This window comes from Solanum stenotomum, unplaced genomic scaffold, assembly GCF_019186545.1.
Source record: "Solanum stenotomum isolate F172 unplaced genomic scaffold, ASM1918654v1 scaffold15228, whole genome shotgun sequence".
In the NCBI taxonomy this organism is placed as follows: Eukaryota; Viridiplantae; Streptophyta; class Magnoliopsida; order Solanales; family Solanaceae; genus Solanum; species Solanum stenotomum.
The window spans coordinates 85,860-105,480 of NW_026023454.1; the positions used below are offsets into that span (position 1 = coordinate 85,860).

The 19,621-nt window shown below is 32.1% G+C and overlaps 1 protein-coding gene and 1 pseudogene across 1 annotated transcript; both read left to right on the top strand.

Moving 5' to 3' along the window:
• The first annotated feature begins 667 nt into the window (after nucleotides 1–667).
• On the top strand, nucleotides 668–2,852 carry LOC125850215 (replication protein A 70 kDa DNA-binding subunit B-like; annotated as a pseudogene).
• A 14,222-nt stretch (nucleotides 2,853–17,074) lies between these two features.
• LOC125850216 (uncharacterized) lies at nucleotides 17,075–19,165 on the top strand. The gene is made up of 3 exons (XM_049530084.1): nucleotides 17,075–18,160; nucleotides 18,454–18,682; nucleotides 18,797–19,165. The coding sequence occupies exons 1-3, from the start codon at nucleotides 17,268–17,270 to the stop codon at nucleotides 18,956–18,958; spliced, it is 1,284 nt and encodes a 427-aa protein (XP_049386041.1). The 5' UTR covers nucleotides 17,075–17,267; the 3' UTR covers nucleotides 18,959–19,165.
• The last annotated feature ends 456 nt before the right edge of the window (nucleotides 19,166–19,621 follow it).

Sequence of the window (19,621 nt, forward strand, 5' to 3'; positions counted from 1 at the left end):
TCTTCATTGAGCTCCACTAAAGGGCCCTAACAGATTTACCCATGACTGTACTTCTACTATGACAACACTATTGTTTTTCTTTTCATTTGTTCTTCATTTTGTTTTTTTTTTTTGAATATACAAATTTTATTATGTTTCCGCAGTTTATATCTCATACAACCCAATAGTAAGAGGTACAACTCTGAAGCAGTATACTTTGTTTGGTCATTTTGGCTATAGGTGCTTTGCTTGTATCCAATTATCAATCTCCTACTTTCGCATTCTACAATTGTACAGCTGTATCTCATGATTGACAAAGAACTAATAGGACATAAATGGTTACCATATGAAGATGGCAGGAAAAGTAAATAGTATGATACATGCTATGTGATCTTTTATGAATTTGTACTTTATGCTCAGTGTTTGTCCTAACTTCCTTTTACAAGAGTTTCTTAATGCTTTGTTACTACATCAGAAGCTCATTTATGCAGCTAGAAGGTGCATTTTACTCCACAGTGCTGCTTTCATTTGCTTCATTTTTTCCTTTTGTCTAAAAAGATGAAACAATGTTGCATGTCCCTAATTTAATCAGCCATGTTCATAAAAACACAACAACCCAGGTACTTTGACTTAATATTCATGTTATCCTGCAGATACTACTATTTGGTTAACTATATTTCCTACAAACATGGTACTAAGAGTGAACATCGACCAAATAGAACCAGCAACTCGGGATTGGATTTGCAAAGTTCAAATTGTGGAAATAGGACGCCCACGAGAAAGCCTTGACAAGAAATATACATTCCAAAATTTAATTTTGAAAGATGAAGAGGTTAGCTCATTATTATATTTTATCTTATGACTATTGCTCTTTTCCTCTCAACTTAGTTAATCTCAACTTTCTATAACTCTTACTTTCAGGAATGCCAATTTAGGGCAGTTATGTACGCTGACGAAATTGAGCACTATGCAAATAAGCTTAAACTCCTCAATACCTACCTCATCTCTACTGCAAGAGTGAAAGTCTCACCGACTTCATACGGCAAGTCAATACATAAATTTTACTGGATTCTTGACAAAGAAATAGTAATTGAATAAATCAAACCATCTAATGAAGTTGAAAAACCACTTCCTCCGCCAACCAAGCGGAATATCACAAGCTTTGACCGCATTCATAGCTATTATCAGACTGAAATATACATCTTTACTGCTGCAGAAGACTTGCAACATTTCATTATGTATTATATACGCAGATATACTGGCAATCGTTCTTCGTTGTGGTCCTCAAAAAAACGCCGGTCGCAGTCATCATAGGTGTCGAGAAATTTCTCTTTGTGACAATCAGTAAGTATAACATTTGAGATTCTATTTTCCCATTTTCTGCAAATATTTTGAATCAGTAACCACTTTTTGCATTTCTGTGCTCACATCATCAATTATTGTCTAAGAATTATCATAGTACTTACTCTTCTGTCCTTATGTTCTCACACTCTCAGGAAAAATCAGTTTCTCTTCACTCTATGGGAGGATTTCGGAGAAATAGAAGGACATGAAATTACCTCTAAAATGGCAACAGAGGCAGATCTGCTTGTAATCCTCGGAAGGAGTATAGGAATCTCTACTTATCAAGGTATGTATGCGCTCAACTTCTTACCAACATAATTTTATATAATAACAAAACAATATACAACCTATGTGTTATACAGGGTTGTCACTGCAGACTAGGTACAATTCCACAGTACGTGTGAATCCAAATTACCCACAGGCAGTGGCACTCATCAACTGGTACTCACATTTCATATTTATTCTACATCTTTAATTTGCACGTAAAGAACCTACTAAACATATTATTTGTTCTAACAATAGGGCAAAAGAAAACAAAACAATGTTGTTAAGTTGTCTATCAGAGAAAACCTCAACAAGCTCATCTATCACTCCCATGATAGTCACTCCTGCTGGCCAACAACTTATCTCTATTGCAGAAATCTCATCAGCACCTTCTGTAAGTCATACTTGAACCTGCTCATTTAAGAGTATCCTTATTCATTTTCTCATTTTGTAGCTTTGCCTAAATAATCAAAACTTCCCACAGATGGGAGTGTTCTATGTTGAAGCAGAGATGGCCGTATTAGATGAATTCCAAGACTTTTGTGTGCTTGAATGCTCAGGGTGCAAACAGAAGAAGCGGACAAAGGATAGAAAGGATTTTGAATGTCCAAAATGCAATCAGAAAACAACATTAGTGCCTCGGTACTATACTTCTGACTTCTAAATTACACTTTCTACAAAATATAGCGCATATTATACACATATTTCAAACTTGCCTTCATTTCAGCTGTAGCTTCCAAATTGATCTTATTGACGATACTGCTACAACCACATCCTCTATCTCTGCTGAATTAGGAGAAAAATTACTGTCCATGACAGCAGAAGACATATTTGACATAACTTGCACTAAGGTTATCTCTCATTCCCACTGGCTACTTATACACACTTATTGTCATAATACCATATATCCTCAGCACAAACACTTTACCGCATATGCTTTGTTCTAAACTGTTTGTTCTAACTTGTTACATTTACAGCGACAATCATTGTCTCTTAATCATGTCCATGAGATGTTGCCAAATAAAGTATTCGAAATTCAGCTAAGGAAGTCATCTTGGGGCAGCTCAAATACCACGCATACAACTTTGTCCATTCTTTTCTACATGGAAAAACAACATACTCCACAGAGCACTACTGATAGGACTTCTAAAAAGATAAAGCCTTTGGAAATAAGTGAGGTAGAAGTGATGGCAACAACTACTGCAGCTGGTTCTTCAAATGCACCGCCAAAATTTGAACCACCCACACCAACCAAAAAGGTCTAAAAGGTTAGCCTACATCTCACTTTCACACCAAACTATAGCTCAGAATGATTATCAATTCCACACATTTACAATTATTTCAAAAATTGCTGGTAAAAGTCTCTACTTTTAGCTGTAGTTTACTTTCTTTTATACACGTATCCATATAGTTCCTGTAAAACATTGTAAGTGTCATACTTATGTTATAGTGCTGCTTTCGCACTTGCTCTTATCTGCTTTCAAATTTCACAAATTTTTTATGTTTATGTCTGACATAACATTGCAAAGTCTCACATTAATTCAGGGCTAAAAACTCTCTATCGATGTTCATATCCATGCTCAAATCAATTGGTTAACAAATTCTTTTTAATTCCTCATCTCATGTTGACTGTTGAATTAGCTTATTTTAGTTACAACAATTCACCAACTTCATTACTTCACAGTTAGCAGCAACTCTTTTGCACACTGACACTAATTTTTTACTCCTTCCTATTTCTACTCCTTGCAACAGCTCACCTCACATCCAATCGAACTGCCTTTCAACACTAAAAAACAGAATTACACTTTTGACATTTTATTATGAACAATGTTGCTCACATTCATATAAATCACAGTCAAAGAAATCCTTATGTCTGTTGTGTGTTTGTGATAGCATAAAACTGTAGCCTCCTTTTGCTCTTTCGTTAATGTTTGTCATTTCACACTGCAATATAAGCCTATTTACATGTTTTTTCTGGATAACTTGCACTGCATACATTCTTCTACATTTTTCTTATTCTACTTTGTTATGATGTCATACACTATAATACACAGTTATCAATAGGAAGAATAGGAACGAGGTTTGTGTCTACTAGCTAACCTCATTCACCATAGACTATTAGGCCAATCACACACATATTCAACAGCAAATCTATCACTTTTATGATGATTTTCAGTTAGTATGTGCAAATCGTTCAGCTCGACATCATACTGATGTCTATTGTACATATTCTAAATATTTCTAATAGTACATAATATAATATATGATATTATCTATCTTCTACAAACGCCCTGACCCTTGATTCATTAATATTACAATATTTTTACAGCCATAATATTTTGACTATTGGGCCCGTGCTTGCCACGAGCCTCCCCACCCTAGTAAATGTAAGATAAGGGAGTACATATATTTATCAACTTAATTATCATATGTATTTTTATTTAAATTGTACTTGTATGGTAAATTAGCTTAGTTTGGTGTAAATATCAGTGCAAGAAAGTATTTATAGAAGAAAAAATAGTCATTTTTCATCGATACACATTTGATAAAATACATACATGTATTCTTTTATTATTTTAAATAAATATTGAGAGTAGCAAAAAGAAAAATGAGAGAGGAGATAACAAGATGAGAATCGAACCCTCACTAATATTCCCTGAAATACATATTCATACTTGCACTAGTAAATTCACATCTATCAAATACAAAATTCTTCAAATGTCAAGAAAAAATAGAAATGAGTTGACTTATATTAACTGTTGAAAAATACATGTTAACATGTATGAATTGATACCATAAAAATTATATTATATATCAATGTAATATAACATGACATAATAGGTTATAATTTGCCTCGTATAATTTAATGCAACTAACAATAATATAATTATACTTTAGGACATCTGATAATATAAAAACTATTTTATATTAGTAGTAGGGTGCAAAAAGTCAAACTCTAATAGAAAAAAAGGGAAAAAGTAGACATACTTGTAGATGACCGAGTAAAAGAAAATGACATAGGGTTGCTTGTCTTAATTAGTCTGAATTTGTAGAATTTTGGTCAAATTATGCAATCTGTATTGGCCATTTGGACTAGTATGACAATCACATAAAGCAAAGGTCAAATAGGCTTATGTAAAATGTACAACATCATTAAATTGAGTGGTTTTGGTTTATTTCGTAAGTGGTGATGCAAAAGCTATTGAACAATCAAACTTATACAATAAATAAAGCGGGAAATTATTGAGAGTCAAACAATATTATATGGGTGGCAAAGGGAGTCAGTAGGAGCTAGAGACGTTGCCAAGCCCCTTTGGCTTTAGAGTATTACTCCCTCCGTCCCATTTTTTGTGATACTTTTCGGATTTCGAGATTCAAACAAATCTATTTTTTACTGTAAATTTTTCATAGATCTTTTAAACATTTTGAATTATTAATTATTGTGACTTATAGTACTTTTTTCGTAATTTACAAATATATAAATTTCATTTCAATTTTTTTTTTGAAGATTCCATGCGCAAATGCTGATCAAACTTAAACTATTTGACTCTCGAAAAACGAAAAGCGTCACATAAATTGGGACATAGAGAATAATAAACTAAGCAAGTAACACAACAAATTAAAATTTATATTTATTCGAAATAGTAGTGGTTTTTTTAAAAACTATATAATATAATGATAATTTGAGGTTTTATAGCTGATATACACATAAATACACTCCGTGCAATATTGTTAGATAGAGATATGTATATACATATGGATACACTTATTAAGCGTGTGAATACAAATGTATTTGCACTATTGTTATACATGCAAATACAATGTATTTCTTATAGAGATATTGTATACAGACGTAAATATTTATCATGCATGTTGATACAATATGTTTCACTATTATTATGCACCAAACTACAATATATTTCGCTATATTTTGAGATCAAATTAATGTTACATTTTGCAATTAGCAAAAGTTGGCAATTTTTCTTATAACTGAGTAAAATTTATGCAACTTATCAGGGCTGCGTATCGGTCGGTTCAGTTCGGTTTTGAAGTTATCGGTTTGTCTTATTGGTTATCGGTTTGTAGAGATGCTAAACCGTTATAGAATCATTAAGATATTGCTTTATCGGTTATTGATCATTACCGGTTCGGTTATCGATTTAACCGTTAAGACTTGACACAAAAAAATTTGAAAATCACTTAGAAACACGGGGACAAACCAAATGAACCATGCACATGAGTTCACAAGTTACATCTTGCTCAAAAGCAGACACTTTTACATTATAGAATGTAACAACCGGGTTCCGTCGTTATAGAAAAACCAATGGGAAAATTTTTTGGGTCGGAAAACTTTTTCGTAGTAACTTGGAATTTCCCAACCTAGTCCAGATTTGGACAAAATCGGAGTCTTTAAGGTGTAGAGAAATTTGATAACAATCGGGTGACTTATTTACGATTTTGAGTACATGAGTAGTTAGATTAGTCGTTAAGGAATCTGTACGACTTTACGGAGTTGAATTTGGGTGAGTAGAACTCCCGAAATCGATCTTAGCGTGAACGAGTAGTTTTGAGTGTCGTTAGTTGAAGGCGTGTTGTGAAATAGGGGTTTTGGAATTCTTTAATTAGCTCACTATTTCGTGCAAGCCGCTTTGGCGGTGGTTTTGGTCGCTCTGGCGGGGCTGCTGTAGCGGGGTGAGGCCCGCTGTGGCGGGCTAGACGCGACTTAAGGTCGTAAATAAACCTCAAAACGTCCTTATTATGCACTTTTCGATTTTTAGAGCTAAGGAACGAACCCCAGGCAATTCTTGACAGTTTTCACCATTCTTGAGGCTAAAGGTAAGGTTTTAACTCCCCGAATCCGTTATTTGATCCGTAGAGCATAATCTAATGGGTAATTATCGATGGGGGAGGGTTTTGATCTAGAAACTATAGTGGAAAAAGCCCTAATTTGGGAGATTGGGATTGTGGGTTTGATCTAGGGTTCATAGGACTACTAGTAATTTGGGTAATTAATGATTGTTTATTAATTTCCGTGTTATTATGATTGTTTGTAGACCAAGAACAAGCAGAACAAATTCGAGAAGGGAAGGATCAAGTTTCTTAGGGTTTCAAGCTTATTTCAAGGTAGGTGATGATTGTGATTATATGATTGTGTGATGTATGTTTGTTCTTGCTTCATTATGATACATGTTTGTATGCGAATGTTACATTATTGATCACATTAATTGTAAATGAGGATATATGAATGATGAATGCCATGAATCATGACTTGATTGCATGATTATGAGAATGTACTTTGTGATTGTGATTGTGGCTTGTTGAATGGATTGGGTGTTGCGTTTCGACACATTAACTTGGATCGGTTGTCACGTTTCGGCATAATCATTGGATCGGGTACCACATTCTGGTATGCTAACAGTTTGGGTTTGGGTTCCATGAGAGGACCAATGACTTGTCATAATTGTGTATCTTGAGAAATTTGAAGTTGTTCGTTATTTGTAAATGTTGATAATCTTGTATATGTTCTATATTATGCATGTACTTATATTGTTGTATTGACTTATGTATCAATGCACTTAGTGGGATAGCTATGTGATCCTACCAGTACAATGTGGTTGTGTACTGATACTACACTTGCTCTTTCTTTGTTGAGTACATGACATCTTCAGGCGGCTATTGACAGACCTCGCTTAGAAGATCAGTAATCATCGTTCGAATTCAAGGGTGAGCCAATTCTTTCGGGCTGCCATGAGTTCTCCTTTCTGTATATGTCCACATTTCGGACTTAGGCTTTTCTAGTTAGTTATTAGTTCATTAGCTTGGAATTGTATCCCTTCTTGTTTAGACTTTTGGTTCATTGTTAGATGTTTTGGTACATTGACTTTCAGGTTCTATGTGTATTTTCCGCATTGTTTAGTTGTTAGATCTTTTGGAAGTTTATGGGAACTTCATTTTTTAGTTATTTAACTTGCTTCCGTAACTTAAATGCTTTAGTGTTTGGTTTAGTTGCTTGGTTTGGGTTTTGGTAGTGGTTCTCCCACCGGAGGGTTAGTGTGGGTGCCAATCACGATGGTCTGGGTCGTGACATAGAATAATCAAGAGTTTGAAACAACCAGAAATTAAAGTAGGAAATCAAATTCTAAGTCAAGGACTTTATATACACAATGGTATAAATATAACTATTTAATTTACTATCGGGTTATCGGTTAACCCGTTAAGAAAAACCTCAAATCGTTAAGAACCGATAACCCGTTAACAAAAAAAAATTGTTATCAAAACCGCTAAACCAATAACCCATTACTGATAAATCAATAACTTTTTTTCAGATCGGATCATCGATTTGGTTCGGTTTTAAACAACCCTACTACTTACGAAATTTCTCAAAAATTAATATTACTGGTCTCTAGAAAGCAAAGACAAACCCAAGATTTGAAGATCGGGGAGAGCCAAAGGTAAGACTAGTAAAGTGTCATTTATTTATGTTTATTTTATTTTTAACTGTAATTTCTTATGATTTGTGACATATACATCAATAATTTTAAGAAGTTTCAGTTTGAAAAAGTGTGGATATCAAAATAGGAGATCTCAACATCATTTCGCTTTAGCATTGCTAAATTTCTCCAAGAGATGAAAGAGAAAACATGGAGGGAAAGTATTTTTTCTACTTAATCAATTCAAATGGAGAAAAGTTTAATAAATTTAACCTAATATTGTTCATAATAAATTGATATTACTTTTCATGAACAAAAAGATGATATTTAAATTTTAGAAATAGTGGGGATTCATGAAATGAGAAAAAAAATTCTATCATGAAAAATGTAATTTTTGCATTTTTGAGAAATGCTAAAAAAAATAGAAGGATTGCAAATGCATATATATATATATATATACTTGAAATAAATCACATGTTATGTTTGTATATTATTTGATTTTTGGTTCTAATATGAGTGTTATAAAAGAAACTATAAAATGCATATTGAGTAGTCATTTTGATATGAAATATTTGGGTGAGGTAAGTTTCATTCTTGCAATGAAAAATACTATATAAACATAATATGAAGTTTTTCTTGACAAGTCACATTATATTGAAAAAATTGTGAAATAAAATTGAGTTGATTGTGTGAGTCTTGAAACTCCTTTTGCAATTTTGTGAACATGGTGTGACAAATACAAAAAAGAAATTTGTTAACCTAATAAAAAAATACGAGATATGTAACTAATTGCATTTAATTTAATATTGCATTTATAACAGAAATACTTAGTAGATACAAGCAAATCAGATATAAAAGTATGTGACTTGTTTTATAAAACAAAATCTGCTATTCTTAAATATTTTAATGATGTAGCTGAGAAAATTTGGTACTATTTGTTGAAAATGAGAAAATCAAATTATTATTTGTGAACTCTACAATGAAAGTTAAAATATTTTCTTAGCTTCAACTAGTGAAAGGTGAATTGATTTTGTTATATCAAACACTTTATTTATTCTAATTTGATTAATTGTGATCGTACCAATATTATTGATCGAGTATCAAATCGATATTATAACGATAAATTCAGACCCATTAGAAGAAAACACAATATTGTGAGAACATATTGATAAGGGATATACCATTAATATTAATTTGTCAAAATTTATTATAATCTTATAAATGAACTAACCAAGACCTTGGCAAGACAAATCATCTGAAACACATTGAGGGAAATCATATAGTGACTTAATGTGAGATGCGGAGTACTCTTGACAAGTTTCATCTATGTGAATGTAAAAGTAACTCGCTTTTTACGAGAATAAAATTATTTAAAAAAAATACTCATGAAAATTGAAATAGCACAAGATCATAATGTGTTGACTAAAAATGCTTATGATAAAGACTTAATTAATAGTCTTATATGACTTATAATATGTTAAAATATAATATCATATAATATAATTAATAATAAAATAATAATAATAAAAGAAATAGAGAGAGATAATGAATAATAGTTAGAGCTGTTAATATGGGTTGACCCACTCCATTTGGGTTAATCCATACATGCTTTCCAATTTGACGGGTCAGGCCGGGCTAGCCCATTTTTTATGTGGGCTAGAAAATGATCGGCCCAGCCCACAAGTGCGTGGGCTATGGGCTTGTCGGGCCAGGCCTCTTTTCTTAAAAGTATATATTTTATAATTTTTAAAATTAAATTATAATTTAAAAATATTATCATAAATATCGACTAGTGTTACTACTTGTTAATCAAATACACAAATAAAATTATTTATATAATATTTATTAAGTTTGATTTCAAGTAAAAACATGAATAGCTAAATAGAAATATTAACTTAATTGTTTTCCAATGATCATAATAAAACACAAAAACTATGATAATATTTCATAGGCTATGCCTATGTAGTGATTCCCTAGAAATTTTAGGAACTTTATTTTATGTAGTACATATTCTATAAACATAATCTGTATTTAAATTGTAATATTTCAAACTTTAAACCGATTTTGAGTGTAGACTCGTGTTATTTTTAAGAACAAATTACTTAAGTACACAACATTACTTTACATATTCTCAATATTTCCCTACTCTTTATTAAAATAAAAAAAATCCTTATTTTGCCCCAATTCAACTTAATCGGATACTTTATTATTTGGAAGCCGAATCAAACATTTCCCATTCCCTAATTTTCGCCCTCAATCTCTCCCATTACAATTTCAGTTATCAAAATTCAAATAATTTTGAATTTCAAAAGAATCCTATCACTATTCAACTGGATTCAGAGTTCAAATTAGGTTTTCTCATCTTCTCCATTGTGATTTCTGCCTTTTTTTTTCTTTTTTCTTTATTGTGTATCAATCATTTTGGCTCTTGCATTATGCATCTAACATCTAACAAATCTCTAATTTTTTATTCAGAAGATCCTAACAGCAACGAATTGAGTTCTAAAAGGTTGCATCACCCGATAGTCATGACAAATCAAAGTTCTAGCAAGAGAAAATCGGTAAAAGAAGTACACGCATCTACTTCAAAAGATCCGAAAACCCCAAAGAAAAGGGGTAGAAAGGTTGTCTCTCCCATTAATCGACCAACATTACCCATGGTATGCAATTTTGATCATATATGTATCCCTTGTTTTTTTTTAATCTGATGATAAATAATTTCTTATTTTTTTATTAAGTATCCTCTTTGAAATATGCAGTTGTTTTTCAGATACAATAATTTTTTGCGAATTTGTTTATTAACTGTTATTGTATCAAAAGTGAAGAGAACTGTATTGAAGTTATGTACTCAAATCACATTTACTTTGTAGGTTATTTTTTTGTCACTGTATATAAGGAATAATTGAATTTGTGTACCTCTTATGTTTTCTTATGCTTTGTTGTTATTTAGTATCAAATGAAATGAACATTACTGTATCTAAGATACTTGCTCAATTCACAATTTGGCATCTAGGTTGGTTTTGGTACTGTGCATCATAGTCAATGATAATTCTCTATATGATACTTAAAAGAATAAAAATGGTTATGAGAATTTATATTTGTATCACATTGAATTATGTCAATGTATATACAATATAATTGATTTTGTGTACCTCTTATGTCTTCTTGTTATTTAGTATCAATTAAAGCGAAACATCATTATATTTCTGTAATAGTATAGCATTTCTATCTTTAGGAAATTGGTGAACTGTTGGGTCCACAACAGTCGTTTGAGTTGGAATATGCTCAAGACATTATGCAACAACAAAGCGATAGCCTATTAGTATTGTAAAATAATTTATTTACTTACACATTTAATTCTCTTTTTTAATGTATCTACTTTTTGTTTGCAGTGATTGTGGAATGTATGTAGTTGTTTTTGCTGACAAAATCAACATTCCATCTGTTAGTATTCAGAGTGACTAACTTTGCAATAGATATGCAACACTGTTATGGAAGTATTGTATATACAAGTTCAAGGCGGGATATGTTAGCGATAATGATGATCCCACAAGGCCGAAGAGTGACTACACTACACCAGCAGAAGGTGGAATCATTAATGTAGAATAATTATGTTTTATTGTATTGAAGATACATTAATTAGTATTTTGTAATATTCCTTCCCGTTTCAACACAATTATTCTAAGTAATTATTAATTTGAAGACTGTTTTTGTCAAAAATTGTATTTCAATTTTAATCATTGTTCCAATATATATATAGTTTATTATATAGTATCTTGTTACAAATTGTATCTTATACACCAATACTGCTGATACAATATAACCATCAGATACATAATATCTGATACTATATATTCTACACTTGGTAAACAACAACTAATTTTCAATTTATTTAGTATCTATTAACATGTGGTAGCCTTGATGTAAATCACAACATATGATACTATATTATTATCAGATACACAATATCCATAAAAATATTACGTATACGATACACATTTTATTATCAAATAAAAAATTTGTGTATATGTTACAATTGGTACAAAACAATTAAGTTTCAATATATTTTGTATCCTTTAACAGGTTGAATCTTGTAACATTGATTTAAATCATAATAACTAGCAATTTTTTATTATCAGATACAAAATATAGTTGAACTATAACGTATATGATACTAAATAAATTATCAAATAACTTAATTGTTATATACCCCAACACATGATACAATATGTTTTACACTAGGTATAAAACAATTCAATATATTTAGTATCTAGTGGTTATGTTGTTATAAAGTTTTTAGCTACTAACCATTAAATCAGCAATGAAATGATTTTTTTTTTTGCATATTCCTTTCATACTCTCCATTTGTTACTTAATTACATATGGTGATTGTTACAGGCTGTGGGGCTTTGAGAAGTTGTTGTTCAGAGACTCGAGAAGTAACATTAGGAGAGATCGGAAGTACGCCATACAGGCAAAAAATTCATATTCAACAGTTTGTCTCTTATAACATTTATATAAAGTTAAAATCACACCAAATGATAATATCTTATTAGCATATTCAAAATATCCAGAAAATTAGTACACATGAAGCATAAAAATTCTTAAAAAGTAATCATCGAGAATCTTTTGGAAAGAAAGTACATGTTCTTATATTGTGACCTTCTTGTCCACAACGTCCACAACAATTCGTTTTTGTGCTTAGCTTTTCGTCTGGATTTTTCTTCCTCTTTTTTCTTGGTCTATCAGGCATTTTTTTGTATTTTGGTGGCAAGACGACTTCTTCCTAAACACATTCTGGAGCTGTCCAATCACTTTTGTCTGGCATTGGTTACATTGGAACTGCAAAAGTTTTTGTTAATGCATCATGTTTATAGTAATCACAATGGAGACGAATCCCACCTCATGTTTCTTAATTTCTATGTACAATTTCACCCCCATATCATTCTAAATACACAATGGAGATAAATTACCTTCAACAACGTATCTGATCTCGATGTTTTTTTTCAATTCATCAATAGCTAATTCAGCTGCAATTGTTGAAATAAGATTCACGAACGAAATATTTTTTCCAACCACTATCCCATCACTTCTGTATTACTCGTATCTAACATCACTTTCCCATGATCCAGAATGCCTTAACAAGATCGAAATATTCATTTCGAATCTTCACAAAATTGCGTTCCAAAATTGTTTGAATCAAACTTTTACTATTTTTTCGAAGAACAGGGAGAAGGTTTCACAATTTGAAATTTAAAAAGGATAAATTACCTATATACATATCTTTATTTTCCATAATTTCCACCATTCCCTACCATTTCAAAATATTTTCAAAATCCCTTATTTTTTTTCAATTCTCAAGTCAAACGGATACATAAGTATTTCAGCCTTAACACATGATTTCCTTCCTTTTTTCACTCCTTTAGTCTCTCCCTAATTTCACTCTACAATCTTATCAGTTATAATTTTTATATCAATTTGATTTTCAAAAGGATTCTCTACAATCTTATTAGTTATAATTTTCAAAAGGATTCTCTACAATCTTATCAGTTACAATTTTCAAAAGGATTCTCTACAATCTTATCAGTTACAATTTTCATATGAATTTGATTTTCAAAAGGATTCTCTACAATCTTATTAGTTACAATTTTCATATCAATTTGATTTTTTTTCCTAATTTTTTCTTGTTCATATTTTTCTAATATATATGTATTCAGATTTTAATGTATCTAAATGTGTTTGTTTCTTAAATTAATGTGTAATGTCTTCGTTTCAACATTATGATACATTACAATTTCATTATGTACAATGTATCGTGTTCAAATTACTAAATTATCTTATGGTTATAGTTTGGGATACATTAACTAGATTTTTAACGTATCTAGTTAATTTTGTTTCTTAAATTAATGTATAATATCTTTGTTTCAACACTATGATACATTACAATTTTATCATACACAGTGTATCGTGTCCAACTATTAATTTTGATACTTGATATAAAATTTTCACTAAATGTATCATTTATCATGTATCTAGGTGTTTCTATGTATCTGATACACAACATTCTATTCTTGCATGAACAAATACACAATTTTTTAGACATGATACATAAATTCGAATTTACGCTAATTGTATCTGATACGTAGCAACTACCAGATACATAAATAGTAATGTATTGATAAATCTATCCATCTCAGAAATAAAATTCAGAAAACGATTACACAAAATTATAAAAGATATGAATGATCCATCAAAGGTATGGATCTCTTTAGAGTTTATGTTTTTTGTATCAATCCATAACGGATACATTGAAAATCCAAACTCTTGATTCTTCACCTCAATGATGTATTAGATCTCCAAATTTTTCCTCAACTCATCGATCTTTAATTCAGCTGCAATGGTTGATTTGAGATTCACAAATCAATATTTTGACCAACAACCATTTCATCAACTTTGTATCATTCATACCTCACCTCACTTTCTCAGATTTCGAAAGGATTTGCTTCAAATTCCAAAAGAAAATCCTCACTTTCTTAGATTTCGGAAGGATTTCCTTCTACTATATATTGGATTTTCAAGTTTTCCTCATCTCATCGATCTACTGCAATGGTGGATTTGAGATTCATAAAAGAAATTATTTGTCCAACAATTATTCATTATGTATCTTATCAAATTTTCGGTAAATTTGAATCTGATTTGAATGATTATTCGATGAACATGANAGACAACTTCTTCCAAAACACATTATGGAGCTGTCCAATCACTCTTGTCTGGCATTGGTTCCATTGGAACTGCATAAGTTTTTGTTGATGCATCATGTTTATAGTAATCACAATGGAGACGAATCCCACCTCATGTTTCTTAATTTCTATGTACCATTTCACCCCCATATCATTCCAAATACACAATGGAGACAAATTACCTTCAACAACGTATCTGATCTCGATGATTTTTTTCAATTCATCAATATCCAATTCAGCTGCAATTGTTGAAATAAGATTCACGAACGAAATATTTTTTCCAACCACTATCCCATCATTTCTGTATTGCTCGTATCTAACATCACTTTCCCATGATCCAAAATGCCTTAACAAGATCGAAATATTCATTTCGAATCTTCACAAAATTGCGTTTCAAAATTGTTTGAATCAAACTTTTACTATTTTTTCGAAGAACAGAGAGAAGGTTTCACAATTTGAAATTTAAAAATTATAATTCAGTTAGAGGTTTATGAACGACTGATTGGTTGAAGGAAGAAACATAGCGTGATTTGTGGGAGTCAATTATAATTTCCGTTTTAATCCCTTATTTAACACATTAAACTGATAATAACAACTTAATAATTTAAGTATCCGCCCTTTATTAATTAAAGTATCCGCCTGCAATATTATGTATCTGAAAGACACTAAAAAAAGGGATTTTTGGTAATTAATGAAAGAGTAGGAATAGGAATTAATTTCTTTCTTATACTATGTGATTTGCCTAATTTTTACTATTTTTAATACTCTGTTTTATTTTTATTTTTTAATTAATTTTTATTTGGCCACGTCCCAGCCCTATCCATATTTTTCAAGCCCTACAAATCGACAGGCTTATTTGGGCCGGGCTAAAAAGTCATTTTCTTAAATGGGCTCCAAAAATCATAGCCCAGCCCTATCAAATCACGGGTTAGGCTAGGCCGGCCCAACGGGCCTAGCCCATAATGACGGGTCTAATAATAGTTATCTTCAAATATCACTACAACAAAAACGACTTTTAGCGGCAATAAATATTGACATTAATAAAGAGTGTTAAAGTCTTTACCGGCATTAGTTAAGTGTCATTAGAACCAATGTTGCTAAAGGCTTTAGAGACATATACAAATAGTGTTAATTGCCGCTAAAAATACATATTTAGCAGCAATTAAGAATTAATTGCCGCTAAAAACCATTTTTGATGTAGTGTATAGAGTATAGAGGGAAAAAAATAATAATAGAAATAGCCAAATAGCTTGAATTTGTTCATCTCAACGTTTCTCCCTTCAAATATAGCGTATAGAGATGAATATAGGGGGATTAAAAAAAAAAACATACATCTTTGATCTCACTCTTTGAGGTACGATCCTTCTTTTGAACATTACTAATACAAAATGCTTTAGGTGCGTATCGAAACTGCTCTCTTAAAACACTTGCAAATAGTATGAAATTCAAAACCTAGCGGAGGGGTTGTCCTATCTTTTTCTTTTCTTTGTACATCGTTAGGTAGCCTGGTTTTCAACTTAAATTAATTATACTATTTATCGATGTTTGAATCTTGTAAAACAATTTACTACACTATTTTTTAATTTCCGTATACAACTGGAATATCAAATTTTCAGAGTATAAAAATAGTAAGGTGTTTTTTTAATTATCTCTCTTTGTCACACATATTTTCCTTGTAAAAGGAAACTTGATTAATTATATTTCAAAACTGCCGAAGAATCATTAAATCATATTAATGAGCCATTTTTTCCGCCTTCCTACCACAAATTATTTTTATTTTAATCGAAAATAAATAATATAATATATACTACCAAAATAATTTATAATTAACTATTTTCTTGAATCTGTCCTCATTGAAGACCACTTCTTCGACCCAAGACTCTTGTCCAAATTTTGGTTTTAAAACAAAAAAACAGAGAGTACACATGACCAATTAATAAGTTTATACCATAAAGTTGTCTTAGCGTTACGCAGATCAGAATCATACTGACAATTAAAAAAAATAATTACTCATAAACTGAATAAATTATTTATATTTATTCAAATTTAAATTAATCGAATCAATAATTTAAACTCGAAAGTTGGACAGTGGGGCACGTGCCGGGGTTGCGACAGTGAATAAAGCGAAAAAAAAGTGGAATCTAGATCCCACGACCAAACCTTGCCCGTCGAAACCGGGAACTTAATCTAACGGCTAATAATACTCCTTTAGATCTAACCGTTGAATATTTAAATGAACGGTTCACGTTAAATCTAAGTGCCTCCATGATCTCAAATAAAACCCGGTCTTCTCTCTATCTCATTCTGTTCATCTCTCTCAAAAATTATACACTTTTCCCAAGAAAAAACCTGCTTTACTTCGCACTTGTTCACTACTTATCCTACGCCACTCCGGTCGCCTGAGAAATGAAGCCGGCGTTGGAGTTGAAAATATCTAGGTATCGAAGGGGAGAGTGAAGTTTGAGAAAAAATTTAAAGATTCAACGGGTGAGATTTTAGGTACTTGAAAATGGACGGTCAGAAAAGCCAGGCGAAGCTAACGAGGACACAGTCTTCACTTCTCCGGTCTTCTCCAACTATCCGGTCGTCAATTCAAAGCTTTTCGTCGATTAATGAATTCGGAATTGACCATGAACCGGATATTGAAGAGCAGAAGCCGCATAAACCCGGTTCGACTCCGATTCGTCGGGGTTCGTTTTTCTCGCCGTTCCGATCGGCTCCGGTGAGGATAGGTCCGGTTCTGGTAGTTTCGGTGGTTTTAATGTATACCCTTTTCGTTTTCTTTAGCAGGGATGATATACCCACGTCAGAGAGTCTCCTGTTAGCTCTGATTTTCGTAGCGGTTCTGTTGTTCTTCGCTGGGAAGAACAGGGAGTCAATTCACCAAAGGTATAATGTGTTTAGGAACTTGTTTGATGAGTATGGGAAACGGTTTGGGTTTCAGAGAACCCACTCGAAACCGGTTCAGTGGTTCATTGGGGAAACAAAATTGGGGCATAAAGAGGGAAAATCTGAGAATGAAAACCAGGTCGTGAGGGAAGGAGTTGAGTTTTACAGCAATGGGGATATCTATGAAGGTGAGTATCATAAAGGGAGGTGCAATGGTAGTGGAGTTTACAACTATTTTGTTAAGGGAAGATATGAAGGTGATTGGGTTGATGGGAAGTATGATGGGTATGGGATAGAGAGTTGGGCTAGAGGTAGTAAATATCGAGGACAATACAGGCAAGGATTGAGACATGGCTATGGTGTTTACAAGTTCTATACAGGAGATACCTATGCTGGTCAATGGTGTAATGGTCAAAGCCATGGTGTTGGCTCACAATCTTGCTCTGATGGTAGCTCTTACATTGGTGAATTTAAATGCGCAGTCAAACATGGCCTTGGCTGTTACCATTTCAGGTAAAATAACAACTTTCCAGTTGTTCCATGGCTGGAATCTGATTTGTATGTTATTCGTGTTCGATAGTGCTAGCTGTAATTTTTGGCTTGCTTACTATTTTAGTACTGTTAATTGTTGTTTGTTAGTGATGGATCAGGAACATAATTTTGTATGATTTTTGCATCTATTGTTGTTTGTTAGTGATGGATCGGATCATGCTTTCCTAAAATGCAATATCCTGTTTCATGATTTTTGTCTCGTTTGATGAATTGGTTGAATTATAAGGTTATGTAAACGGAGATATGTTATGCAGGAACGGGGATTGGTATGCAGGTGAATATTTCGGAGATAAGATTCATGGTTTTGGTGTGTATCATTTTGCGAACGGGCATTGCTATGAAGGGTCATGGCATGAAGGTCGGAAGCAAGGTTACGGAATGTATACATTTAGAAATGGTGACACAAGATGTGGGGAATGGGACTCTGGCAATTTGAAAATTCCATCGCCCCCACTAACTGATGCTGTCCTTCGAGCTGTGCAGGTTTAAAAAAACAGTTTTTTCGCGTCATTTAATGCGCATTTAACCTTAGTCTGTTGATGCATATGCATATACTGATTATTCAATGTTTGAATTGTCATTGTCTGATCTCTGCAGGCTGCTAGGAAGGCAGCAGAAAACGCAATTAAACTAAGGAGAGTAGATGAACAAGTGAAAAAAGCAGTCACCGCTGCGAATAGAGCTGCCACTGCTGCTAGAGTTGCTGCTATCAAAGCAGTACAAAACCAAATGAATGGAAATTTTTGTGACACTAGCTAACAATTCAAACCTTGTTTTTTACAACAAGAAGAAGCAATAGTTTGGTAAATGTAAATTTACTATGGTTTTAGGCCACCCCGGCAAGCAAATGCAGCCGGTGGTTGAGTGTAATTTTGTTTTCAAAGTCTTTACTTAACCACAATTGTAACTTGTATATAATCAATGTCCTTCACCATATGTATATCAGTAAGAGAATGAGGCCTTTTCCCTACAATTTTATGTGTCATTAGCAAGTGCCAATTGGCATTTTTAAGATAATCTTTTACGTTGAAGAAAATGATCGTTTCAGATCTCGTAGGTCTCTTATATTAAAAAAGGAATAACAATTTCTTATAAAAAGATAACTAAATATTTGACTATGTTTTCTTCTTGTGTTTATGAGGTCAATATCTAATGTTTAAGAAAAAACAAATTTTATAAGTTATTGAATGTTCTATTTTGTTCATTTTTTTCATTCCTATTATGAACTTTCACTTTAATTCTTTAAAAAACTATACTAATATTAGTTCTTACTCAAGTACTTAAAAAAAAGAAGGAAAATGGTCTAATATACCTTTAACTTTGTCATTTAGAGTTGATATACCCTAGTTATAAAGATGACTCATATATACTCTTACCGTTATACAAATAACTCACGTATAAAAAAATAAATATGCAATATGA